This window comes from Triticum urartu, chromosome 1A, assembly GCF_056163025.1.
Source record: "Triticum urartu cultivar PI428250 chromosome 1A, HENAU_Tu73, whole genome shotgun sequence".
Lineage (NCBI taxonomy): Eukaryota > Viridiplantae > Streptophyta > Magnoliopsida > Poales > Poaceae > Triticum > Triticum urartu.
The window spans coordinates 11,621,424-11,649,047 of NC_141873.1; the positions used below are offsets into that span (position 1 = coordinate 11,621,424).

General features: G+C 44.6%; 6 protein-coding genes across 7 annotated transcripts; all 6 read right to left on the reverse strand.

Moving 5' to 3' along the window:
- Positions 1–1,024: 1,024 nt before the first annotated feature.
- On the reverse strand, positions 1,025–4,842 carry LOC147988341 (uncharacterized). The gene is made up of 13 exons (XM_087543899.1): positions 4,125–4,842; positions 3,630–3,700; positions 3,459–3,509; positions 3,281–3,359; positions 2,971–3,041; positions 2,702–2,803; positions 2,499–2,588; positions 1,962–2,036; positions 1,846–1,878; positions 1,677–1,760; positions 1,499–1,552; positions 1,301–1,372; positions 1,025–1,174 (listed from the first exon to the last, which is right to left on the reverse strand). The coding sequence occupies exons 1-13, from the start codon at positions 4,159–4,161 to the stop codon at positions 1,079–1,081; spliced, it is 915 nt and encodes a 304-aa protein (XP_087400025.1). The 5' UTR covers positions 4,162–4,842; the 3' UTR covers positions 1,025–1,078.
- Positions 4,843–4,981: 139 nt separating this feature from the next.
- Positions 4,982–8,512, reverse strand: LOC147988342 (uncharacterized). The gene is made up of 2 exons (XM_087543888.1): positions 8,378–8,512; positions 4,982–5,494 (listed from the first exon to the last, which is right to left on the reverse strand). The coding sequence occupies exon 2, from the start codon at positions 5,460–5,462 to the stop codon at positions 5,253–5,255; it is 210 nt and encodes a 69-aa protein (XP_087400014.1). The 5' UTR covers positions 5,463–5,494; positions 8,378–8,512; the 3' UTR covers positions 4,982–5,252.
- On the reverse strand, positions 6,123–8,511 carry LOC125528590 (uncharacterized). 2 transcript variants are annotated; one of them, XM_087543881.1, is made up of 2 exons: positions 8,378–8,511; positions 6,123–6,586 (listed from the first exon to the last, which is right to left on the reverse strand). In XM_087543881.1, exon 2 carries the CDS (start codon positions 6,552–6,554, stop codon positions 6,339–6,341), a length of 216 nt encoding a protein of 71 aa, XP_087400007.1. In that variant the 5' UTR covers positions 6,555–6,586; positions 8,378–8,511; the 3' UTR covers positions 6,123–6,338. The 2 variants fall into 2 exon arrangements, with proteins under 2 accessions (XP_087400007.1, XP_087400008.1); XM_087543882.1 differs by having other exon boundaries at positions 6,123–6,583; positions 8,378–8,478.
- A 4,674-nt stretch (positions 8,513–13,186) lies between the features above and the next one.
- LOC147988343 (uncharacterized) lies at positions 13,187–15,257 on the reverse strand. Its single transcript, XM_087534584.1, has 6 exons — positions 14,540–15,257; positions 14,045–14,115; positions 13,696–13,924; positions 13,513–13,515; positions 13,386–13,456; positions 13,187–13,279 (listed from the first exon to the last, which is right to left on the reverse strand). Exons 1-6 carry the CDS (start codon positions 14,574–14,576, stop codon positions 13,187–13,189), a joined length of 504 nt encoding a protein of 167 aa, XP_087390710.1. The 5' UTR covers positions 14,577–15,257.
- Positions 15,258–15,396: 139 nt separating this feature from the next.
- Positions 15,397–16,453, reverse strand: LOC147988344 (uncharacterized). The gene has a single exon (XM_087543902.1). It carries the CDS (start codon positions 15,875–15,877, stop codon positions 15,668–15,670), a length of 210 nt encoding a protein of 69 aa, XP_087400028.1. The 5' UTR covers positions 15,878–16,453; the 3' UTR covers positions 15,397–15,667.
- Positions 16,454–16,537: 84 nt separating this feature from the next.
- LOC147988345 (uncharacterized) lies at positions 16,538–17,029 on the reverse strand. The gene has a single exon (XM_087543901.1). The coding sequence runs from the start codon at positions 16,967–16,969 to the stop codon at positions 16,754–16,756; it is 216 nt and encodes a 71-aa protein (XP_087400027.1). The 5' UTR covers positions 16,970–17,029; the 3' UTR covers positions 16,538–16,753.
- Between the last annotated feature and the right edge of the window lie 10,595 nt (positions 17,030–27,624).

Genomic DNA, 27,624 nt, shown 5'->3' on the forward strand with positions numbered 1-27,624 from the left:
ATGCGAGATCGGGACTGGGACGAGAACATGCTCGCCACAGCAGTCCAGAGCTCATGCGCCTTGCGGATCGAGGTCACCTGGACAAGACGAAAGATTGATCAACAGATGGCCAAGTACCTGCTGTTCTTCCCTCACCCAGACTTGATGTAGAGGGTTCGGGACAGCTTCCTCCTTGCCATCTTTGTCCTTGGTGACGAGGAACTTCTCTGGTTCCTTGATGGATCTGTCGACGTAGCCAAAGAAGCCAGCACCGATGAGCTGGGGCGTGATCTGGGCGCGCCATAGGACGTAGTTCGTCCTGGTGAGCTTCTCTGTTACCTCGCCATGGATGGTGGGTACAGGAGCAACGGCGGAAGACGACATGGCTAGAGCTAGGGTTGGATGGATGCTAGATGTTGTGGAAGAGGGAGGCTCTGATTACCATGTGAAGATTGCGGTAAACGTCTTGCCTCGGTGCGAGGGGACGTGGTTCGTGTTTAAAGGCAGGGGCGCAGATCCCTGTAGCGCATACATAGTAGATAGAATACATCTTGGAGAGGAAGAAAGAGAGAGATAGAGATAGCCACGGTTAAAGATAACTATCTAGGCTAAACAAACTACCAGAATATCTCCAAGTAATCTATCACGTTACAATGGTGCAATATGCGCCAAACTATGTGTTTAACAATCAGTACACTGCAGAATCTCTGACCAGCAACTCAATCGAAATGAAAAGGATGCTTTCATGGTGTAAAGTTCCTGAACGATTATTAACAAAATGTACAAATCCTCTCAGTAAAAGAAGTCACTAACAAGAATGACACCAAATCCAAACTTGGAAGTTAACTATTGATTACATCTGTAAATGGAACGACATGAGTTTATCATTCTCCCTTGGCATAAAAAGATTACATCTTCTACCATATGGTGTAAATGTATAATCAAGACAACTATTGCGAGTATACCTATTTACACAAGGCCACACATAACTATAAGTGAAATCCAAGTTGTCGCTACAAATGCTATCTCGCTGGAAATACAGATGAGCATTTCCAAAAGAAAATCCGTGGAGTTCTACAGCTCATGCCAGTAATATCATCTATACATCAGATGAACTCCTTAGAAAGCTAAGTCCAAGTCCAGGTAGCTTCCACCTCATGCTTCCATCGCTGGAGGGCAACACCTTGTGGTTCTCCTGGAATGCAAAGAGAGCCAATCAAAAATCATCATCCAAGGCAGCAAAACAAACTTGATTTGTATAAACAGAGCGCATCGATATAAGGGGGTCATTGTTTGCAATGTTCGGAAACTGAAACCAAACCTGGCTTTCGTCCTCGCTAGGCTCAGCTACTGATGCGACCGTTTGAAGAGATACAAGAGGAGACTGCGGCAACTGCAGGAAAGTAACATGCAGCAAGAAATGCATAAATTAGATTCCCGGTGGCAAGAGCTGGAAAGGCAGAGCCTTTTTTTCACCTTAAAAACTTTTAATACGAAAACAAAGGTTAGTCTTATTTACAATTTTGATCTTTTGCTCTGATGAGGATCCTAGAGCTGGAAGGAACGATGAAACCTGAAAATTGAAAACGTCTCTTCAGACTAAGAATCTAGAAGTATGGCAGTTGATGCAGAACCAGTAGCGAATCATGTAAGCAACATGCCACTAAGGAATTGCATAAGCTAGGCCGACGACTTGCCTGACGAATATTGGGATTCTGGCCACTATGTTCTAATTGTTGGCTGAACCCAACCAAGGCTTCAGTTGCACGCACAGTACGATCCTGATACAGGTTTGAAACTAGATAATATCAGGAACATGTAAAGGAAAAACAGAAGGGGAAGGGCGAATAATGGACATGTACTTACCTGGGTGTCCTCGATACCAGACAGCCTTGACCCCTGCAAGATAAATAAGTGCACCCGTGAGTGATATGTAGCTCCAGAGTAAGCAAGTTTTACATGTTTCAGTACAAGGCACGTACCCATATTTCAACCGTACGGCTGACTTCTTGGAGCTCCTTCTGAAAGGCGCTCAGATCCACATGGATCACTGCAACCTACAAGACAGTAAATAAATTTAGTGCAAAACCAAAATGAAATAAATAAAGAATATAGCCAAAAAAAATTAAGTCGAAGATAGACGAGCCCAGATTCCTAATGAATAAATGGAAACTCGAAAACGATCCTTATGATTCTAAAAGAATGAGGGGCAAGGGGATTGATACCAAGAAAGATTTCTTCTTATTATAAGACATGATTTGATCTGCATTTTCTTGGTAAAAGAACAATCTTCTTAATCATATGATAAATGGAAAGTTTTCAATTATGATTAAATGGAAAGTGTTCAATTAGAACACGAAAACGTGACTTAGTTGGCCTTAGGGTTCCTTCAAAGGAATTGACCGAGGAGCCGTATGAGGTGAAAATGTCATGTATGGTTCTGTAGAGGTATCGTTGTTTCGTTTCGCCATCCAAAAGTACCAGAAAAGGAAATATTTATGCAGCAGGAATGTTCCAACCTCATCCCTTGTCCCTTCGATAATTTCTTGTGTTTCGTCTAGATTAGCATCGACCCGGTCGATCCTCCCGGAAAGATGTTTCTTAGTAACCTGAAATGGACGTATATGTTCTTCTTCATGTAAGATAAAAAGGTCAAGATGGATGTATAGCATGGTTCGGCACAACAGTCGATGTGCAATATCAGTAAAAAAAAGGACCTTGCCTGTACTGTATTTGAAACACCATCTAACTGTTTTCCAACGACATCACAGGCATCAGCTAGACCGCGCTTCGTCACCCACATCATGTCAGAAATCTTCCAACCCTGTAAATTATCGCGCGAATTTTAGATATATGCTAGCATGGTGATAATTAGCAATTCTGGATGACTTCAAAAGCAGAATGACCTGCAACTAGAAGGAAATAATCTAGGATAGTATTACAGCCTCAGTGTTGTGTAGTCTTGGATCGCCTAAAACAATGAGAGTTTACCTTCCACCTGATGTATGTGTAGCCGATAAGCCCAGCAACGACAATTGCTGTTATGGTATAGGAACCAGACCCTACAAAAGAAGAAGGTAACTAAGATATAATAATAATTCACATATTAAATACTTACCAGCTATAGGAATTCACATATTCAGATAAGAATTGTACAAACTAGCTAGAGGGCCAAAATCATATAACCATGTACGACGTCTAAAGGGCATGATGAAAAAACGATAGATCAAATCCAACATAAGACACATTTGCATAATCAATTTGGTTGAGAACCGAGACAAGAAAACAGGCGAGCACTGACCTGATGTGTCGGAGATAACCGTAACATTCTCGTCTCTGCGGCGTACGACTCGCTGTACCTCCTCCTTGATACTGTTGAGCTGAAAATGTTTAGCAGAGTCAAGCAACGCCATTTTAGATCTAAAGTCTGTCAAACCAATCTGGCCGACACGTAAAACAAACATCCACAACAAACAAACCTGTGACGCCAACTGATCGTTGCTGTCATGCTTGCCGGTGTTCTTCACAAACTAGAGGAGGAGACAAACAAAGTTACAAAATTGTCACGCGGCGTGTGTACAATCGAATCAACCCGACTGATCGAGAATAAAGGCACCGAGGCAAGGTAGGTGATGAAAGTAGGTAATTACATGGGCAAGCGTGTCCCCGATGATGGGGACTTTCTTGGCGTCGCCTCCTGTAAGAATAGTGCTGAGATATCCTGCCAAGAGACCGAGAAGAAAGAAAGAAATAAAGGCTAATTGCAGATTGTTAAAGAATAGAGGCTGCAATTCTCAATCAAGGGGGGGAGGCTGCAAAAGCTTTGCTTGAAGCAAGTAAGAAGACAGAATTATAGATACAGGGATGGGTTGTGAGAGAGCAGTTGGATTGGATTGGATTATTTGTAGCCATCAAAGTAAACTAGAGTAGGAACCAAAGTGATCCGTTGATCCGTATGTACCCACCCAGCGGGTAGGTAAGCTAAACCCTAGGCAGGAAGCTAGATGTAAGCTAAACCCCAGCATCAGCAGCACATCAGATAGATTCAGAAGGACGCGGCAGTCGCCGGCGGCGACGAGAGAACCGTAGATGCATGGCAGATAGATGTGGACCGAAGCTGAGGGGTGATGAGCACGGGAACTCACCGGAGCCGAGCACGACGGCGATGTTGCCGAGCGCCATGGCGCCGAAAATCCAAGCCGGGCAGCACGGCCGAACGAGCGAGCACCGGAGCTAGCACGTGGCCCTCGACGGCGACGGCGAGATCGGGCGCGCACGTACGGCCGGCGGTGGGCGATTCCGCTCCCTGCTGGTTTATTATTATTCTCTCGCCGTACGTAGTACGTGTCTGTATCGTCTGGCGGCGGTTAAAACCGACGAACGAATAAACGGAAGCAGAATCTCGTTGGATTTAGTTTCTTTCATTCAATCACACGAGACTCCTTCCTTCCTTTTTCCGGAAACACGCTCGATCGGGAGGGCCATCCGCCCTGGATTTTCCCTGGCCGTTGGGTTTTAGATGGACGGACGCGCGTGATCCGACGGGCAAAGCGGTAAATTATTATGCCCTTAACTCTTTTCTTTTTTGACAACTATTCGTGTGCCCTAAACTTTTTTTTTGGACAACTATTCAGGTGGGTGGCCGTTTGGCAAATCGGCTTTGGATTACTTTCAAAAAAAAATCGGCTTTGGATTGAATTAACCAAATTCCGTTGATAACCGGACCTTCTTGGGGAACAAGGCAAGGATTCCCAACAAATACAAATGAACAGCCCGCGTCCAGTGTACCGACACACGCACGCCCCTTATTCTTGGGAGATCAAGAAAGGAACGGATGCAGTGTGTTACAGTGAGTTCATTCATGTTCCGACCGATTCAACCATCATCTATCCAAAAGACCGAACTGATAGAGAAAGGGGGGCGGGCAACATATTTCAACACAGCGACACAAACCAGAGGACCCTGCCTACAAAAGGTACTACTCTCTCCATTGCAAAACTAATAAAGGTCAAACATCGAAAAGCCTGATTTATTTCTGAGGGGCAGAAACATTACGCCTTATATTTCGAAGCGGAGCCTGTATCATCATATCATAAACCGCGGCTACCATTCACAAACAAAAAGCATCATCAACTCCAAACGCCATCCATGCCATGAATGAAAATGCTGCATCTAACTAAAAGCACCCATTATTATCAATACAAACCAAACCCATGGTCCTGGGCAGGTTCAGAGGCAGTAGTAGCTAGTTTCAAAGTTAAGGGCGCGCCTGTTTAGGAGGATCCCGGGGTGGAGGCGCTTGCGGCGGTGGAGGCGGCCGCCTCCTTCTTCAGGTCCTCAAACTTGTCGATGGTGACCTGCAGCTCGTCGGTGCTGCCCACTGCCCACATGGTGTAGTAGTACACCCCAAAGACGAACCCAGTCAGCCCGCCCGCCACCACCACGTTCTTCGTCTTGGGCGCCAGGCTGCCAAACCCTGCCATGGACGACGACGAAGACGACTAGGTTGCTGCTGCTGCAGGACAAAAATGTGGAAAATGTTACATGTAGTTACCAATCCAAGGTGCGAAACACAAAAAATGGTCCTCTCACAACTGAGAGAAAAGTTACGACGCAGCGACAACAGACCAGAGGACCCTGCCTACAAAAGGCACTGCTCTCTCCATTGCAAAACTAATAAAGGTCAAACATCGAAAAGCCTGATTTATTTCTGAGGGGCAGAAACATTACGCCTTATATTTTGAAGCGGAGCCTGTATCATCATATCATAAACCGCGGCTACCATTCACAAACAAAAAGCATCATCAACTCCAAACGCCATCCATGCCATGAATGAAAATGCTGCATCTAACTAAAAGCACAGAGGGGAACTTTTGGTCTATGGGGACATATGCACCCTATATGGGAAAAAATTAGTAATTCAACAAAAAGTCAAAAATTCCTGAAAATATTTTTGAAATAAACTTGACCTTCTATTGTACTCGTGAAAAATAAAATCCACAAAAAAAATATCCTTTTGACTTCTTTTCAAAAAAGACAAATTTCTGGTCAAAATAGCGTGAATAGTGACCTATAATAGCAAATAAATTTTCTGTGAAGTCAACATCTTTTTCTTTTTTGTGAAAATTATGTATACTAGTGCGTAAGTAAGTCAACTTTATTCTAAAAATAGTTTCTTAACTATTTTGACTTTTTGTTTAACTATTAAAAATAAATCCCCATATAGGGTACATATGTACCCAGGAACCATTGGGTATTTCCTCTAAAAGCACCCATTATTATTATCAATACAAACCAAACCCATGGTCCTGGGCAGGTTCAGAGGCAGCAGCTAGTTTCAAAGTTAAGGGCGCATTTGTTTATGAGGATCCCGGGGTTGAGGCGCTTGCGGCAGCGGCGGAGGCGGCTGCCTCCTTCTTCTTCAGGTCCTCAAACTTGTCGATGGTGACCTGCAGCTCGTCGGTGCTGCCTACCGCCCACATGGTGTAGTAGTACACCCCGAAGACGAACCCCGTCAGCCCGCCCGCCACCACCACGTTCTTCGTCTTGGGCGCCAGGCTGCCAAACCCTGCCATCGACGACAACGACGACTAAGTTGCTGCTGCTGCTGCTGAAGGACAAAAATGTGGAAAATGTTACCATGTAGTTACCAATCCAAGGTGCGGAACATGAAAAATGGTCCTCTGGCAACTCGAGAGACAAGTGACTGGTTCCATGCCGGTATCAAATTCAACGCGGGGCACGGATGTGAAAGTATGTTACTACATGTAGGCACCACTTCAAAATACAGTCTGTACACTTTCAAACTAGGCATTGCGGGGGCAGTTTGAAGATGTAGAGATTTGTGTCATACTACAATCTGACTCCCCTCTGGTGCTTATACAGCCTGGCATTCAGCAGCTTTGCGACAACTGACAATTACTGTCACACCAACAAGAAACATAGGGGTTAATGGCAAGTAGCCTCCCTATCTGAACCAAATACTGTCTGTACATCACAGCACGACCTACTGACGCTTCGTTCAGCCATACAAAGCACTCTAGGAAGCACTAGAACATCGGGCCTGAGCAATCGTCTATGTCTCACAAGGCCTGTCTACCTGGTGCTGGAACTTGTCGGAGACAATGGTGCACTGATCCCAGAAACAGAGACAGAGGGAGGTCCATTCAAACTAAAACCATTGGAAACATGAAGACGCTGTTGGAAAACTATTATCTACAGACATGTGTGAGATATCTTGTGTAATTCTTTTAGGAAACAAACGCAAGGCCCTGCTTAACTCCAAAAAAAAAAATTTGGGCCTATATAAATCGCTCTGCACAAGTGTTTCAAAGACACACAGCGCAATTTATTTATCTTGGCAGTGCTTACTGGAATTCTGATACAGCCGACGTACTGAAATTAAGGTGTACAAGATTTGGTGTATATGTGTAGTCATAATAGTACTACATGGATTTCTTCCATGGCTGTTTAGCGTCTGTACTCTGTGCAGAACAGGATCAGATCCTTGGGCTGAAATCTCATGGATATACTCAGTCCCCCCACCCCACCCTACCCTGCGAAACTGAAACCTGGTAGATGCGTGATTTCAGGTGGTGGGCTCAGCTCAATTTACTTCCCCCTTCCCTGCTGCTATGGAAGGAAAATAGGGGTTACTGGCGAGTAGCCTCCCGATCTGAACCAAATACTGTCTGTGCATCACAACACGGCCTATTTAAGTGGCAGTGTTTACTCGAATTTTGAAAGTGAACATACTGAATTTTGAAAGTGAACATACTGAAATTAAGTAGTACTCTACTATCCAGAGGTTAGAAGATTTCGTGTGTATATATAGTCATAATAGTACTACAGGGAAATCTTCCATGGCTGCTAGTCTGCACTCTGTGCAGAACAGGACCAGATTCTTGGGCTAAAATCTCATGGATTCATTATTCACATCTGCCGAGCTTTGGCCTTGAGCAGTCCCCCGACCCCACCGTCAACGCTACAAAATCGAAACCTGATAGATACGCGATTTCAGGCGGTGGGCTCAGTTCAACAATTCACTTCCCCCTTCCCTGCTGCGGAGTGCAAGCTACACGAATTAACCATCTACTGCTATGGTTGCGGTTGGATCATAAGACCAGGAATAAATCATGTATCGGCTGAAATTTTCCCTCCCCCTTGGAACATCTCCCAGCGGCCGACCGTGGAGCTCGGCGACGGCAGACGGGCAGAGGGCTTTCTATGGGTGACCCAAAACCTGGCGTCCGGAGAGCCTTCGCCGTACACGGGGTCGGGATCGGGACTGGGGGTGCTGAAGAATCCACTCCAGGGGCAAGCGCCCTGGTTCTGCGTTGGGCTAATCGTCGTACTGATGGAAGAAGGGGTGAATCGGGGTGGAGAGGAGAGGGCGTACCTGACTGGTGGGCAGACGAATCGGAGCGTGAAGGCGGCGGCGGGGGGCGACGGCTGACGGCGACGGCGACGGCGGCAGGGCAGGGCAGGAGGAGAAGGAAAGGAATGGAGGAGCAGGGAAGGGGAAAATCGGTCGGTCTTGGTTGGTTTGCTGGGCTGGGCCTCGACTGCTGTGGTGGGCTTCGGTGGCACCCCGCCGACTTCTTCCTCCTCTTGTTTTGGCCCACTGCTAAAATTAAAGGAAAATTTCTTCAAAGCACTTTGAGGGTGCCTTCTCTCACTCAAAAAAAAAAGGGATGCTTACCCCCAAACGCTTCTCGTGATAATAAATGGAATGAGCCATGTGCGCCACTTGTCTCCATCATAGGGGATTCAATTTTTGGAAATGAAATGTCTCGAACCATGCATCCAAATTGCGAACCATATTCATCGTTGTGTTCTTCCCCGTCAAGATGTTAGGAAATAGATCCATGTTGATAGGTTTAGATGGAATTTTTTGCCTTAATTTTGGAAGCAGACAGGCCGCGTCCATTGGACCCTCTTGCACCCCTCTCCCTCTCTTTCCTCCTCCCACAATACCCTCTCTCCATGATGATACATTGTCTGCTTCCCCACAGAACCTCCACCCCACCCCGACCGGCCACCTCCCTCCGCCTCGTCGAGTCCGCCTACACACTGGACATGCAACAAATTACCATACAACAAGTTTAACGTTTGAATACAGGATTTTTTTTTCTATCGAGTGAACGTAAAGATGATTGTGTACATCCTATGATGCAGAGGCCTGGTTTTTTTTATTTGAAGAGGACAGGTGTTTAACCTCCTTTTTGAATATATAAAATAATAAAGCCAAGTTGTATGGGTTCACCATGAGAGAAAAAAAGCCATATGGCTAGTGGGAAGGCGGATCCGGTAGTGCAAAGGGAGGTGACCCTCGGGAGGGGTGATCGGTAGGTCAGCCTACGGGTGGACACGGGCCGTCCATGGTGCCCACTTAAAAGCCCACTTAATTTGCTTTCGTGAACACCCATAGATGAACACCCAAAGATGTGGACTACGTGGGCTAATCCCATGGTGCCCACTTATCCAGCTCAGAGAGTCGAAACCAATTTCAATAAAAAAACACAAGACATATTATCCAAACTAAAACTTAAATTTAATGGCTCAGAGTTGACCGATGGCGATGCATGGGCCCAGAGCACAAAGCCTACATATCACTCACTTGACGTTATGTTTCCTGTCGCACTGTGGCACCTATTTATCTAACCTTTTCTTTTTCCTTCTTTTCTTCTTCCATTTAATTTTTCGTTTTCTTTTGATGTTTTCCTTTTTTATTTATTAACAGAATTAAAATATGTTCATGTAATTTTAAAATTTGTGAATTTGTAAAAAAATTGAGACTATTAAAAATATATGTGCACCTACACGAAAAGGTTCACTAATTTTAAATAATGTGTTTAGATTTAAAAATGCATACATACTTCACGAAAATATCTGTGGTTTAAAATTGGTGGATGAATTTTCAAAAAAGTTCCAAAACCTTGAAAATATTTTGAAATTTTAAAAATGATCTATAGTTTTTGAAAAAATTGTGAATTTAAAGAAAAAAATCTTTAAGAATTTGGAGAAATGTTCATAAATTTCGGAAGATGTTCTGGAATTTAAAAAATGTTTACAATTTTTTTAGAAAATTATGAATTTAAACAAACAGTTCATTTATCTTTAAGATGTTTTCGAAATTTTAAAATAACTCGTGAATATTGAAAATCAGAAAAAAAAATTGAAATTAAAGAAGGTTTACGAATTTTAAATGCCATTTTTTGGAAAATAACTTATGAATTAATAAATAAAGAAAAGGAAAGAAGGAAAATGGGGAAATAAATATAGAAGGGAAAACGTGTAAAAGAAACAAAGTAAAAAAGAACAGAAAGAAAGACCAGACCGGAACCCTCCTAACACATCATCTCGTCAGTTAGCACTGGAAAGCTGGACTGGACACGCACTGCTGCAAAGGTAGTGCTGGCTACAAACTTCATTCGAGCTTATACACCAAATCAGCCTACCCGTAGGGTAGATCATACATGGAAGAAGCCATCCGAAGGGACGATAAAAGTGAATGTTGACGCCTCCTTTCACTCTGAAAATCTAACAGGAGCGAACGGTGCAGTGGCGCGCGATTTTCATGGAGATTTCGTAGCTGCAGCAACCTGGGTACTTCCTCATGTGTCAAGTGTTCTTTCAACTGAGTTGAAGGCCATCCAGCATGGACTTGTTCTGGCAGCAAACATTGGATGCACAAAAGTTGTCATCGAGTCTGATAGCATGGCTGCGGTGGAAGCACTAAACAATCCTGAAACATATCTTGGTCCTGATGTATCAATCATATCTGGGTGCACTCAGTTGGCGATGGATTTTACTAGCGTCAGTTATGTTCATTGTAGCAGAGAGGCCAACCACGTAGCTGATTGTTTAGCTAGACATTCTTTTAGTTTGAACTCTTCTGAGTTCTGGGATTCTGATACGCCCGACTTTATTCTTCCAAAAATTGTAAACGACATGGCTATTATTTGAGGAATAAAGTTGGTTTTGATAAAAAAAAAAAGCTGGACTGGACACGCACTGCTGCAAAGGTGTATATACTAACTAAATACCACCAGGATTCATTCCAGAGTCAATGTATCTACTAGGACATATAAGTGGCAAACTAATCATGCCAACTTTCAACATGATGGATTCACACTAACAAAGGCACACAAGATCCGAATCAGCTCAACACATGCATGTTTCTGAAGACGGACCAGCAGCTACAGAAACTAGAAAGCAAATAGCAGCAGCAGCAGCAGCCATACAAATCATGTAAATTTTGCGCCCTCCAGGCAAAAAAAAGCAAGCAGCCAAGTTAAACTCTGCCATAATTCTGCAAAACTGGACTGGACACGCGTTGCTGCAAGGTAATATACTGACTGACTGAATACCACCAGGATTCATTCAGTCCAGAGGCACTGTAGTATCCAGTATGAATGGCAAATCAATCAATCATGCTAACTTTCAACATAATGATGGATTTACACAAACAGAAGTTACACTGATCTGAATCAGCTAATTCAGATAAACTGAATAAACTATATATATGCAGCTCGTCACATGCATGCTTTTTGATGATGGAATAGCAGCCATAGAAACTGGAACTAAATATATGCACATCATCATTTTGTTCCCTCCCAGTTTGCTTAACCAGACAGAGCAAATTATCAATCACAAGAAACACACCTAAATAGACAAATCAATGGGGAAATGCCAGGAAGGAATGCAGTAAACTGGGCGAAGGCAGGTCCAAACATCACCTGTTATTATTAATAATACATCATAATAAAGTCAAAGTGCTGCAGCGGGAACTGTTCGCGAGCAAAAAATAAATTGAGTCACAGTCCATTGTGATCGATCCATAGCCACATCAAGATCCGGTACCTTTCCCTTGGAGCAACAAGCCGCGTCCATGAAGATCATCAATCAATCCCGGGACAGCTGAGCCTTTGGCTTCTTTGGCACGGTCCGATACCCAGCCTTGGTGGGCTTCCCCCAGGGCGACACCGACGGCCTGCCGCCCTTGGTGCGCCCCTCGCCTCCTCCATGGGGATGGTCCACCGGGTTCATGGCGACACCACGGACGACCGGGCGCCTGCCCAGCCACCGGCTATGCCCTGCCTTCCTCAGCTTCCGGGCGCCATGGGTGGGGTTGGAGACGATGCCGATGGTGGCCCGGCACCGGGAGTCGATCAGCTTCTCGACGCCCGCCCGACGGCAGCCGCACAAGGCACTGCATGGCCGACTCCTTGACCACCTTGGCGTAGGCTCCGGCGGCCCGGACGAGCTTCGCCCCCTGGCCATGACGCAGCTCAATGCTGTGCACCCATGTTCCCATGCGGATGTCGGACAACGGCATGCAGTTTCCCACCTTGGAGTTGAGGTCCAGTAGATCGGCAGGCATGAGCGGTGCCGCTGTAGGAACCGCCGCATCCTTTGCTTGATCATCACTGCCCTCTTCGCCTTCTTGGCTGGCTTTGCGGAACAGCTCTTGGAACCGAAGGAAGGAATCAGCGTTGTGGGCAGGGCGCATCAAGGAGCCAGTCATGGAAGGTTTGGAGGAGTCGCTGTTCACCACCATGCTGCCCGGTTCCATTTGATGGCTGGCTATGATGTATATGACAGGCGCGCGCTCGGCCTTGTATGCTGCGTCCTTCTGAGGCACCCCTTCGATCCATCGGAGAAGAGCGATCCGAGAAGAACGGTTAGGGTCATATTCAATCCTTTCCACAATGCCAACAGAACAAGTGTTCCTTTTAAGGTCAATGTCCCTAAGCGATCGCTTGGATCCACCCCCTCGGTGAAAAGAAGTGATCCGCCCGGAAGATTCCTCCCGGCGGTGACTCTTAAGGCATGTATTAGCAGCAAGTAGAAAAGCTTCCATAAATCAAGGCCCTAAAGGATGAACGAACTAAGCAGCAAGTAGATAAGCGTCCATACATCAAGTCCTAAATGATGAACGAACAAACCAACGACAAAGAATCAACAGAAAGTAGCGACATACATTTCTATCGATCTTAAGACCACAGGTGACGAACACCTAGCTTTACCGATTAAAAAGAAACATCATGGTCATGTTATTCCATCTGATACGGAGCAAAAGATCAAGCAGCTTAGGTTTGAATCCAAACCAGAACACAAGCTAGTACTGAATTTGATTATTGCCCAGACCACTCAGATTTGCAGCGAAATTCATAAGAGAAATTCCAAACTCTTATCATCACCATCAGAAAGCCAGAGCATTCCTTGCACGGCTGATTGCTTGCACGCTGTGAAGAGCACGGCTGAATCCTTTGGTCGCCCCGCCCCACGGCGGAGGCTATGAAATCCAAACCCTGTTACGCAATCACGAGCGGCGATCTACTCCCCACATTCCCTCTTGCGCGGTGCTAGCCAGTGCATGGTGGCACGCAATGAGAGTTTACCTTCCACCTGATGTATGTGTAGCCGATAAGCCCAGCAACGACAATTGCTGTTATGGTATAGGAACCAGACCCTACAAAAGAAGAAGGTAACTAAGATATAATAATAATTCACATATTAAATACTTACCAGCTATAGGAATTCACATATTCAGATAAGAATTGTACAAACTAGCTAGAGGGCCAAAATCATATAACCATGTACGACGTCTAAAGGGCATGATGAAAAAACGATAGATCAAATCCAACATAAGACACATTTGCATAATCAATTTGGTTGAGAACCGAGACAAGAAAACAGGCGAGCACTGACCTGATGTGTCGGAGATAACCGTAACATTCTCGTCTCTGCGGCGTACAACTCGCTGTACCTCCTCCTTGATACTGTTGAGCTGAAAATGTTTAGCAGAGTCAAGCAACGCCATTTTAGATCTAAAGTCTGTCAAACCAATCTGGCCGACACGTAAAACAAACATCCACAACAAACAAACCTGTGACGCCAACTGATCGTTGCTGTCATGCTTGCCGGTGTTCTTCACAAACTAGAGGAGGAGACAAACAAAGTTACAAAATTGTCACGCGGCGTGTGTACAATCGAATCAACCCGACTGATCGAGAATAAAGGCACCGAGGCAAGGTAGGTGATGAAAGTAGGTAATTACATGGGCAAGCGTGTCCCCGATGATGGGGACTTTCTTGGCGTCGCCTCCTGTAAGAATAGTGCTGAGATATCCTGCCAAGAGACCGAGAAGAAAGAAAGAAATAAAGGCTAATTGCAGATTGTTAAAGAACAGAGGCTGCAATTCTCAATCAAGGGGGGGAGGCTGCAAAAGCTTTGCTTGAAGCAAGTAAGAAGACAGAATTATAGATACAGGGATGGGTTGTGAGAGAGCAGTTGGATTGGATTGGATTATTTGTAGCCATCAAAGTAAACTAGAGTAGGAACCAAAGTGATCCGTTGATCCGTATGTACCCACCCAGCGGGTAGGTAAGCTAAACCCTAGGCAGGAAGCTAGATGTAAGCTAAACCCCAGCATCAGCAGCACATCAGATAGATTCAGAAGGACGCGGCAGTCGCCGGCGGCGACGAGAGAACCGTAGATGCATGGCAGATAGATGTGGACCGAAGCTGAGGGGTGATGAGCACGGGAACTCACCGGAGCCGAGCACGACGGCGATGTTGCCGAGCGCCATGGCGCCGAAAATCCAAGCCGGGCAGCACGGCCGAACGAGCGAGCACCGGAGCTAGCACGTGGCCCTCGACGGCGACGGCGAGATCGGGCGCGCACGTACGGCCGGCGGTGGGCGATTCCGCTCCCTGCTGGTTTATTATTATTCTCTCGCCGTACGTAGTACGTGTCTGTATCGTCTGGCGGCGGTTAAAACCGACGAACGAATAAACGGAAGCAGAATCTCGTTGGATTTAGTTTCTTTCATTCAATCACACGAGACTCCTTCCTTCCTTTTTCCGGAAACACGCTCGATCGGGAGGGCCATCCGCCCTGGATTTTCCCTGGCCGTTGGGTTTTAGATGGACGGACGCGCGTGATCCGACGGGCAAAGCGGTAAATTATTATGCCCTTAACTCTTTTCTTTTTTGACAACTATTCGTGTGCCCTAAACTTTTTTTTTGGACAACTATTCAGGTGGGTGGCCGTTTGGCAAATCGGCTTTGGATTACTTTCAAAAAAAAATCGGCTTTGGATTGAATTAACCAAATTCCGTTGATAACCGGACCTTCTTGGGGAACAAGGCAAGGATTCCCAACAAATACAAATGAACAGCCCGCGTCCAGTGTACCGACACACGCACGCCCCTTATTCTTGGGAGATCAAGAAAGGAACGGATGCAGTGTGTTACAGTGAGTTCATTCATGTTCCGACCGATTCAACCATCATCTATCCAAAAGACCGAACTGATAGAGAAAGGGGGGCGGGCAACATATTTCAACACAGCGACACAAACCAGAGGACCCTGCCTACAAAAGGTACTACTCTCTCCATTGCAAAACTAATAAAGGTCAAACATCGAAAAGCCTGATTTATTTCTGAGGGGCAGAAACATTACGCCTTATATTTCGAAGCGGAGCCTGTATCATCATATCATAAACCGCGGCTACCATTCACAAACAAAAAGCATCATCAACTCCAAACGCCATCCATGCCATGAATGAAAATGCTGCATCTAACTAAAAGCACCCATTATTATCAATACAAACCAAACCCATGGTCCTGGGCAGGTTCAGAGGCAGTAGTAGCTAGTTTCAAAGTTAAGGGCGCGCCTGTTTAGGAGGATCCCGGGGTGGAGGCGCTTGCGGCGGTGGAGGCGGCCGCCTCCTTCTTCAGGTCCTCAAACTTGTCGATGGTGACCTGCAGCTCGTCGGTGCTGCCCACTGCCCACATGGTGTAGTAGTACACCCCAAAGACGAACCCAGTCAGCCCGCCCGCCGCCACCACGTTCTTCGTCTTGGGCGCCAGGCTGCCAAACCCTGCCATGGACGACGACGAAGACGACTAGGTTGCTGCTGCTGCAGGACAAAAATGTGGAAAATGTTACATGTAGTTACCAATCCAAGGTGCGAAACACAAAAAATGGTCCTCTCACAACTGAGAGAAAAGTTACGACGCAGCGACAACAGACCAGAGGACCCTGCCTACAAAAGGCACTGCTCTCTCCATTGCAAAACTAATAAAGGTCAAACATCGAAAAGCCTGATTTATTTCTGAGGGGCAGAAACATTACGCCTTATATTTTGAAGCGGAGCCTGTATCATCATATCATAAACCGCGGCTACCATTCACAAACAAAAAGCATCATCAACTCCAAACGCCATCCATGCCATGAATGAAAATGCTGCATCTAACTAAAAGCACAGAGGGGAACTTTTGGTCTATGGGGACATATGCACCCTATATGGGAAAAAATTAGTAATTCAACAAAAAGTCAAAAATTCCTGAAAATATTTTTGAAATAAACTTGACCTTCTATTGTACTCGTGAAAAATAAAATCCACAAAAAAAATATCCTTTTGACTTCTTTTCAAAAAAGACAAATTTCTGGTCAAAATAGCGTGAATAGTGACCTATAATAGCAAATAAATTTTCTGTGAAGTCAACATCTTTTTCTTTTTTGTGAAAATTATGTATACTAGTGCGTAAGTAAGTCAACTTTATTCTAAAAATAGTTTCTTAACTATTTTGACTTTTTGTTTAACTATTAAAAATAAATCCCCATATAGGGTACATATGTACCCAGGAACCATTGGGTATTTCCTCTAAAAGCACCCATTATTATTATCAATACAAACCAAACCCATGGTCCTGGGCAGGTTCAGAGGCAGCAGCTAGTTTCAAAGTTAAGGGCGCATTTGTTTATGAGGATCCCGGGGTTGAGGCGCTTGCGGCAGCGGCGGAGGCGGCTGCCTCCTTCTTCTTCAGGTCCTCAAACTTGTCGATGGTGACCTGCAGCTCGTCGGTGCTGCCTACCGCCCACATGGTGTAGTAGTACACCCCGAAGACGAACCCCGTCAGCCCGCCCGCCACCACCACGTTCTTCGTCTTGGGCGCCAGGCTGCCAAACCCTGCCATCGACGACAACGACGACTAAGTTGCTGCTGCTGCTGCTGAAGGACAAAAATGTGGAAAATGTTACCATGTAGTTACCAATCCAAGGTGCGGAACATGAAAAATGGTCCTCTGGCAACTCGAGAGACAAGTGACTGGTTCCATGCCGGTATCAAATTCAACGCGGGGCACGGATGTGAAAGTATGTTACTACATGTAGGCACCACTTCAAAATACAGTCTGTACACTTTCAAACTAGGCATTGCGGGGGCAGTTTGAAGATGTAGAGATTTGTGTCATACTACAATCTGACTCCCCTCTGGTGCTTATACAGCCTGGCATTCAGCAGCTTTGCGACAACTGACAATTACTGTCACACCAACAAGAAACATAGGGGTTAATGGCAAGTAGCCTCCCTATCTGAACCAAATACTGTCTGTACATCACAGCACGACCTACTGACGCTTCGTTCAGCCATACAAAGCACTCTAGGAAGCACTAGAACATCGGGCCTGAGCAATCGTCTATGTCTCACAAGGCCTGTCTACCTGGTGCTGGAACTTGTCGGAGACAATGGTGCACTGATCCCAGAAACAGAGACAGAGGGAGGTCCATTCAAACTAAAACCATTGGAAACATGAAGACGCTGTTGGAAAACTATTATCTACAGACATGTGTGAGATATCTTGTGTAATTCTTTTAGGAAACAAACGCAAGGCCCTGCTTAACTCCAAAAAAAAAAAATTTGGGCCTATATAAATCGCTCTGCACAAGTGTTTCAAAGACACACAGCGCAATTTATTTATCTTGGCAGTGCTTACTGGAATTCTGATACAGCCGACGTACTGAAATTAAGGTGTACAAGATTTGGTGTATATGTGTAGTCATAATAGTACTACATGGATTTCTTCCATGGCTGTTTAGCGTCTGTACTCTGTGTCGTCTCAACGGTGTATATGTGTCGTCTCAACGGTTTTCGATGGTGTCCTATTTAACGTGAATGCGGACGTCTCCAAAGCATAACCCCAAAACGATAGCGGTAAATCTGTAAGAGACATCATAGATCGCACCATATCAAGTAAAGTACGATTACGACGTTCGGACACACCATTACGTTGTGGTGTTCCGGGTGGCGTGAGTTGCGAAACTATTCCGCATTGTTTCAAATGTACACCAAACTCGTAACTCAAATATTTTCCTCCATCATTAGATCGCAGAAACTTTATTTTCTTGTTACGATGATTTTCAACTTCACTCTGAAATTCTTTGAACTTTTCAAATGTTTCAGACTTATGTTTCATTAAGTAGATATACCCATATCTGCTTAAGTCATCTGTGAAGGTGAGAAAATAACGATATCCGCCACGAGCCTCAACATTCATCGGACCACATACATCTGTATGTATGATTTCCAACAAATCTGTTGCTCTCTCCATAGTACCGGAGAACGGCGTTTTAGTCATCTTGCCCATGAGGCACGGTTTGCAAGTACCAAGTGATTCATAATCAAGTGGTTCCAAAAGTCCATCAGTATGGAGTTTCTTCATGCGCTTTACACCGATATGACCTAAACGGCAGTGCCACAAATAAGTTGCACTATCATTATCAACTCTGCATCTTTTGGCTTCAACATTATGAATATGTGTGTCACTACTATCGAGATTCAATAAGAATAGACCACTCTTCAAGGGTGCATGACCATAAAAGATATTACTCATATAAATAGAACAACCATTATTCTCTGATTTAAATGAATAATTGTCTCGCATTAAACAAGATCCAGATATAATGTTCATGCTCAACGCTGGCACCAAATAACAATTATTTAGGTCTAATACTAATCCCGAAGGTAGATGTAGAGGTAGCGTGCCGACCGCGATCACATCAACTTTGGAACCATTTCCCACGCGCATCGTCACCTCGTCCTTAGCCAATCTTCGCTTAATCCGTAGTCCCTGTTTCGAGTTGCAAATATTAGCAACAGAACCAGTATCAAATACCCAGGTGCTACTGCGAGCATTAGTAAGGTACACATCAATAACATGTATATCACATATACCTTTGTTCACCTTGCCATCCTTCTTATCCGCCAAATACTTGGGGCAGTTCCGCTTCCAGTGACCAGTCTGCTTGCAGTAGAAGCACTCAGTTTCAGGCTTAGGTCCAGATTTGGGTTTCTTCTCCTGAGCAGCAACTTGCTTGATGTTCTTCTTGAAGTTCCCTTTCTTCTTCCCTTTGCCCCTTTTCTTGAAACCAGTGGTCTTATTGACCATCAACACTTGATGCTCCTTCTTGATTTCTACCTCCGCAGCTTTTAGCATTGCGAAGAGCTCGGGAATTGTCTTATCCATCCCTTGCATGTTATAGTTCATCACGAAGCTCTTGTAGCTAGGTGGAAGTGATTGGAGAATTCTGTCAATGACGCAATCATCCGGAAGATTAACTCCCAATTGAATCAAGTGATTATTATACCCAGACATTTTGAGTATATGCTCATTGACAGAACTGTTCTCCTCCATCTTGCAGCTATAGAACTTATTGGAGACTTCATATCTCTCAATTCGGGCATTTGCTTGAAATATTAACTCCAACTCCTGGAACATCTCATATGCTCCATGACGTTCAAAACGTCGTTGAAGAACCGATTCTAAGCCGTAAAGCATGGCACATTGAACTATCGAGTAGTCATCAGCTTTGCTCTGCCAGACGTTCTTAACGTCGTCAGTTGCATCAGTAGCAGGCCTGGCACCTAGCGGTGCTTCTAGGACGTAATTCTTCTGTGCAGCAATGAGGATAATCCTCAAGTTACGGACCCAGTCCGTGTAATTGCTACCATCATCTTTCAACTTTGCTTTCTCAAGGAACGCATTAAAATTCAACGGAACAACAGCACGGGCCATCTATCTACAATCAAACATAAACAAGCAAGATACTATCAGGGACTAAGTTCATGATAAATTTAAGTTCAATTAATCATATTACTAAAGAACTCCCACTTAGATAGACATCCCTCTAATCCTCTAAGTGATCACGTGATCCATATCAACTAAACCATGTCCGATCATCACGTGAGATGGAGTAGTTTCAATGGTGAACATCATTATGTTGATCATATCTACTATATGATTCACGCGCGACCTTTCGGTCTCCGTGTTCCGAGGCCATATCTATTATATGCTAGGCTCGTCAAGTTAAACCTGAGTATTCCGCGTGTGCAACTGTTTTGCACCCGTTGTATTTGAACGTAGAGCCTATCACACCCGATCATCACGTGGTGTCTCAGCACGAAGAACTTTCGCAACGGTGCATACTCAGGGAGAACACTTTTACTATGATAATTTAGTGAGGGATCATCTTATAATGCTACCGTCAATCAAAGCAAGATAAGATGCATAAAAGATAAACATCACATGCAATCAATATAAGTGATATGATATGGCCATCATCATCTTGTGCTTGTGATCTCCATCTTCGAAGCACCGTCATGATCACCATCGTCACCGGCGCGACACCTTGATCACCATCGTAGCATCGTTGTCGTCTCGCCAAACTTATGCTTCTACGACTATCGCTACCGCTTAGTGATAAAGTAAAGCATTACAGGGCGATTTCATTGCATACAATAAAGCGACAACCATATGGCTCCTGCCAGTTGCCGATAACTCGGTTACAAAACATGATCATCTCATACAATAAAATTTAGCATCATGTCTTGACCATATCACATCACAACATGCCCTGCAAAAACAAGTTAGACGTCCTCTACTTTGTTGTTGCAAATTTTACGTGGCTGCTACAGGCTTAGCAAGAACCAATCTTACCTACGCATCAAAACCACAATGATAGTTTGTCAAGTTGGTGTTGTTTTAAACTTCGCAAGGACCGGGCGTAGCCACACTTGGTTCAACTAAAGTTGGAGAAACTGACACCCGCCAGCCACCTGTGTGCAAAGCACGGCAGTAGAACCAGTCTTGCGTAAGCGTACGCGTAATGTCGGTCCGGGCCGCTTCATCCAACAATACCGCCGAACCAAAGTATGACATGCTGGTAAGCAGTATGACTTATATCGCCCACAACTCACTTGTGTTCTACTCGTGCATATAACATCAACACATAAAACCTAGGCTCGGATGCCACTGTTGGGGAACGTAGTAATTTCAAAAAAATTCCTACGCACACGCAAGATCATGGTGATTCATAGCAACGAGAGGGCAGAGTGTTGTCCACGTACCCTCGTAGACCGAAAGCAGAAGTGTTATATCAACGCGGTTAATGTAGTCGTACGTCTTCACGATCCGACCGATCCAAGCACCGTTACTCGGGCACCTCCGAGTTCTTGGCACACGTTCAGCTCGATGACGATCCCCGGGCTCTGATCCAGCAAAGCGTCGGGGAGGAGTTCCGTCAGCACGACGGCGTGGTGACGATCTTGATGTTCTACTGTCGCAGGGCTTCGCCTAAGCACCGCTACAATATGACCGAGGTGGAATATGGTGGAGGGGGCACCGCACACGGCTAAGGAACGATCACGAAGATCAACTTGTGTGTCTCGAGGTGCCCCCCTGCCCCCGTATATAAAGGAGCAAGGGGGGGTGCGGCCGGCCAGGAGGAGGGCGCGCCAGGAGGAGTCCTACTCCCACCAGGAGTAGGATTCCCCCCCCCCTTTCCTAGTTGGAATAGGATTCGGGAGGGGGAAAGAGGAGAGAGAGAAGGAAGGGGGGCGTCGCCCCCCTCTCCTTGTCCTATTCGGATTAGGGGGGAGGGGCGCGCGGCCCAGCCCTGGCCACCTCTCGTCTCTTCCACTAAAGCCCACTAAGGCCCATATACCTCCCGGGGGGTTCCGGTAACCTCCCGGTACTCCGGTAAAATCCTGATTTCACCCGGAACACTTCCGATATCCAAATATAGACTTCCAATATATCAATCTTTATGTCTTGACCATTTCGAGGCTCCTCGTCATGTCCGTGATCACATCCGGGACTCCGAACAAACTTCGGTACATCAAAATGCATAAACTCATAATGAAACTGTCATCGTAACGTTAAGCGTGCGGACCCTACGGTTCGAGAACAATGTAGACATGACCGAGACACATCTCCGGTCAATAACCAATAGAGGAACCTGGATGCTCATATTGGCTCCTACATATTCTACGAAGATCTTTATCGGTCAGACCGCATAACAACATACGTTGTTCCCTTTGTCATCGGTATGTTACTTGCCCGAGATTCGATCGTCGGTATCTCAATACCTAGTTCAATCTCGTTACCGGCAAGTCTCTTTACTCGTTCCGTAATACATCATCTCGCAACTAACTCATTAGTTACAATGCTTGCAAGGCTTATATGATGTGCATTACCGAGAGGGCCCAGAGATACCTCTCCGACAATCGGAGTGACAAATCCTAATCTCGAAATACGCCAACCCAACATGTACCTTTGGAGACACCTGTAGAGCTCCTTTATAATCACCCAGTTACGTTGTGAAATTTGGTAGCACACAAAGTGTTCCTCCGGCAAACGGGAGTTACATAATCTCATAGTCATAGGAACATGTATAAGTCATGAAGAAAGCAATAGCAACATACTAAACGATCGGGTGCTAAGCTAATGGAATGGGTCATGTCAATCAGATCATTCATCTAATGATGTGATCCCGTTAATCAAATAACAACTCTTTGTCCATGGTTAGGAAACTTAACCATCTTTGATTAACGAGCTAGTCAAGTAGAGGCATACTAGTGACACTCTGTTTGTCTATGTATTCACACATGTATTATGTTTCCGGTTAATACAATTCTAGCATGAATAATAAACATTTATCATGAAATAAGGAAATAAATAATAACTTTATTATTGCCTCTAGGGCATATTTCCTTCAGTCTCCCACTTGCACTAGAGTCAATAATCTAGATTACACAGTAATGATTCTAACACCCATGGAGTCTTGGTGCTGATCATGTTTTGCTCGTGGAAGAGGCTTAGTCAACGGGTCTGCTACATTCAGATCCGTATGTATCTTGCAAATTTCTATGTCTCCCACCTGGACTAGATCCCGGATGGAATTAAAGCGTCTCTTGATGTGCTTGGTTCTCTTGTGAAATCTGGATTCCTTTGCCAAGGCAATTGCACCAGTATTGTCACAAAAGATTTTCATTGGACCCGATGCACTAGGTATGACACCTAGATCGGATATGAACTCCTTCATCCAGACTCCTTCGTTTGCTGCTTCCGAAGCAGCTATGTACTCCGCTTCACATGTAGATCCCGCCACAACGCTTTGTTTAGAACTGCACCAACTGACAGCTCCACCGTTTAAAGTAAACACGTATCCGGTTTGCGATTTAGAATCATCCGGATCAGTGTCAAAGCTTGCATCAACGTAACCATTTACGATGAGCTCTTTGTCACCTCCATACACGAGAAACATATCCTTAGTCCTTTTCAGGTATTTCAGGATGTTCTTGACCGCTGTCCAGTGATCCACTCCTAGATTACTTTGGTACCTCCCTGCTAGACTTATAGCAAGACACACATCAGGTCTGGTACACAGCATTGCATACATGATAGAGCCTATGGCTGAAGCATAGGGAACATCTTTCATTTTCTCTCTATCTTCTGCAGTGGTCGGACATTGAGTCTTACTCAACTTCACACCTTGTAACACAGGCAAGAATCCTTTCTTAGCCTGATCCATTTTGAACTTCTTCAAAACTTTGTCAAGGTAAGTGCTTTGTGAAAGTCCAATTAAGCGTTTTGATCTATCTCTATAGATCTTAATGCCCAATATGTAAGCAGCTTCACCGAGGTCTTTCATTGAAAAACTCTTATTCAAGTATCCCTTTATGCTATCCAGAAATTCTATATCATTTCCGATTAGTAATATGTCATCCACACATAATATCAGAAATGCTACAGAGCTCCCACTCACTTTCTTGTAAATACAGGCTTCTCCAAAAGTCTGTACAAACCCAAATGCTTTGATCACACTATCAAAGCGTTTATTCCAACTCCGAGAGGCTTGCACCAGTCCATAAATGGATCGCTGGAGCTTGCACACTTTGTTAGCTCCCTTTGGATCGACAAAACCTTATGGTTGCATCATATACAACTCTTCTTCCAGAAATCCATTCAGGAATGCAGTTTTGACATCCATCTGCCAAATTTCATAATCATAAAATGCGGCAATTGCTAACATGATTCGGACAGACTTGAGCATCGCTACGGGTGAGAAGGTCTCATCGTAGTCAATCCCTTGAACTTGTCGAAAACCTTTTGCGACAGGTCGAGCTTTGTAGACAGTAACATTACCGTCAGCGTCAGTCTTCTTCTTGAAAATCCATTTATTCTCAATTGCTTGCCGATCATCGGGCAAGTCAACCAAAGTCCACACTTTGTTCTCATACATGGATCCCATCTCAGATTTCATGGCTTCAAGCCATTTTGCGGAATCTGGGCTCACCATCGCTTCTTCATAGTTCGTAGGTTCATCATGATCTAGTAGCATGACTTCCAGAACAGGATTGCCGTACCACTCTGGTGCGGATCTTACTCTGGTTGATCTACGAGGCTCAGTAGTAACTTGATCTGAAGTTTCATGATCATCATCATCAACTTCCTCACTAATTGGTGTAGGTGTCGCAGAAACCGGTTTCTGTGATGAACTACTTTCCAATAAGGGAGCAGGTACAGTTACCTCATCAAGTTCTACTTTCCTCCCACTCACTTCTTTCGAGAGAAACTCCTTCTCTAGAAAGATTCCGAATTTAGCAACAAAAGTCTTGCCTTCGGATCTATGATAGAAGGTGTATCCAACAGTCTCCTTTGGATATCCTATGAAGACACATTTCTTCGATTTGGGTTCGAGCTTATCAGGTTGAAGGTTTTTCACATAAGCATCGCAGCCCCAAACTTTAAGAAACGACAACTTTGGTTTCTTGCCAAACCATAGTTCATAAGGCGTCGTCTCAACGGTTTTTGATGGTGTCCTATTTAACGTGAATGCGGCCGTCTCCAAAGCATAACCCCAAAACGATAGCGGTAAATCTGTAAGAGACGTCATAGATCGCACCATATCAAGTAAAGTACGATTACGACGTTCGGACACACCATTACGTTGTGGTGTTCCGGGTGGCGTGAGTTGCGAAACTATTCCGCATTGTTTCAAATGTACACCAAACTCGTAACTCAAATATTTTCCTCCACGATCAGATCGCAGAAACTTTAATTTCTTGTTACAATGATTTTCAACTTCACTCTGAAATTCTTTGAACTTTTCAAATGTTTCAGACTTATGTTTCATTAAGTAGATATACCCATATCTGCTTAAGTCATCTGTGAAGGTGAGAAAATAACGATATCCGCCACGAGCCTCAACATTCATCAGACCACATACATCTATATGTATGATTTCCAACAAATCTGTTGCTCTCTCCATAGTACCGGAGAACGGCGTTTTAGTCATCTTGCCCATGAGGCACGGTTTGCAAGTACCAAGTGATTCATAATCAAGTGGTTCCAAAAGTCCATCAGTATGGAGTTTCTTCATGCGCTTTATACCGATATGACCTAAACGGCAGTGCCACAAATAAGTTGCACTATCATTATCAACTCTGCATCTTTTGGCTTCAACATTATGAATATGTGTGTCACTACTATCGAGATTCAATAAGAATAGACCACTCTTCAAGGGTGCATGACCATAAAAGATATTACTCATATAAATAGAACAATCATTATTCTCTGATTTAAATGAATAACCGTCTCGCATTAAACAATATCCAGATATAATGTTCATGCTCAACGCTGGCACCAAATAACAATTATTTAGGTCTAATACTAATCCCGAAGGTAGATGTAGAGGTAGCGTGCCGACCGCGATCACATCAACTTTGGAACCATTTCCCACGCGCATCGTCACCTCGTCCTTAGCCAATCTTCGCTTAATCCGTAGTCCATGTTTCGAGTTGCAAATATTAGCAACAGAACCAGTATCAAATACCCAGGTGCTACTGTGAGCATTAGTAAGGTACACATCAATAACATGTATATCACATATACCTTTGTTCACCTTGCCATCCTTCTTATCCGCCAAATACTTGGGGCAGTTCCGCTTCCAGTGACCAGTCTGCTTGCAGTAGAAGCACTCAGTTTCAGGCTTAGGTCCAGATTTGGGTTTCTTCTCCTGAGCAGCAACTTGCTTGCTGTTCTTCTTGAAGTTCCCTTTTTTCTTCCCTTTGCCCCTTTTCTTGAAACCAGTGGTCTTATTGACCATCAACACTTGATGCTCCTTCTTGATTTCTACCTCCGCAGCTTTTAGCATTGCGAAGAGCTCGGGAATTGTCTTATCCATCCCTTGCATGTTATAGTTCATCACGAAGCTCTTGTAGCTAGGTGGAAGTGATTGGAGAATTCTGTCAATGACGCAATCATCCGGAAGATTAACTCCCAATTAAATCAAGTGATTATTATACCCAGACATTTTGAGTATATGCTCATTGACAGAACTGTTCTCCTCCATCTTGCAGCTATAGAACTTATTGGAGACTTCATATCTCTCAATTCGGGCATTTGCTTGAAATATTAACTCCAACTCCTGGAACATCTCATATGCTCCATGACGTTCAAAACGTCGTTGAAGAACCGATTCTAAGCCGTAAAGCATGGCACATTGAACTATCGAGTAGTCATCAGCTTTGCTCTGCCAGACGTTCTTAACGTCGTCAGTTGCATCAGCAGCAGGCCTGGCACCTAGCGGTGCTTCTAGGACGTAATTCTTCTGTGCAGCAATGAGGATAATCCTCAAGTTACGGACCCAGTCCGTGTAATTGCTACCATCATCTTTCAACTTTGCTTTCTCAAGGAACGCATTAAAATTCAACGGAACAACAGCACGGGCCATCTATCTACAATCAAACATAAACAAGCAAGATACTATCAGGGACTAAGTTCATGATAAATTTAAGTTCAATTACTCATATTACTAAAGAACTCTCACTTAGATAGACATCCCTCTAATCCTCTAAGTGATCACGTGATCCATATCAACTAAACCATGTCCGATCATCACGTGAGATGGAGTAGTTTCAATGGTGAACATCATTATGTTGATCATATCTACTATATGATTCACGCCCGACCTTTCGGTCTCCGTGTTCCGAGGCCATATCTGTTATATGCTAGGCTCGTCAAGTTAAACCTGAGTATTCCGCGTGTGCAACTGTTTTGCACCCGTTGTATTTGAACGTAGAGCCTATCACACCCGATCATCACGTGGTGTCTCAGCACGAAGAACTTTCGCAACGGTGCATACTCAGGGAGAACACTTTTACTATGATAATTTAGTGAGGGATCATCTTATAATGCTACCGTCAATCAAAGCAAGATAAGATGCATAAAAGATAAACATCACATGCAATCAATATAAGTGATATGATATGGCCATCATCATCTTGTGCTTGTGATCTCCATCTTCGAAGCACCGTCATGATCACCATCGTCACCGGCGCGACACCTTGATCACCATCGTATCATCGTTGTCGTCTCGCCAAACTTATGCTTCTACGACTATCGCTACCGCTTAGTGATAAAGTAAAGCATTACAGGGCGATTTCATTGCATACAATAAAGCGACAACCATATGGCTCCTGCCAGTTGCCGATAACTCGGTTACAAAACATG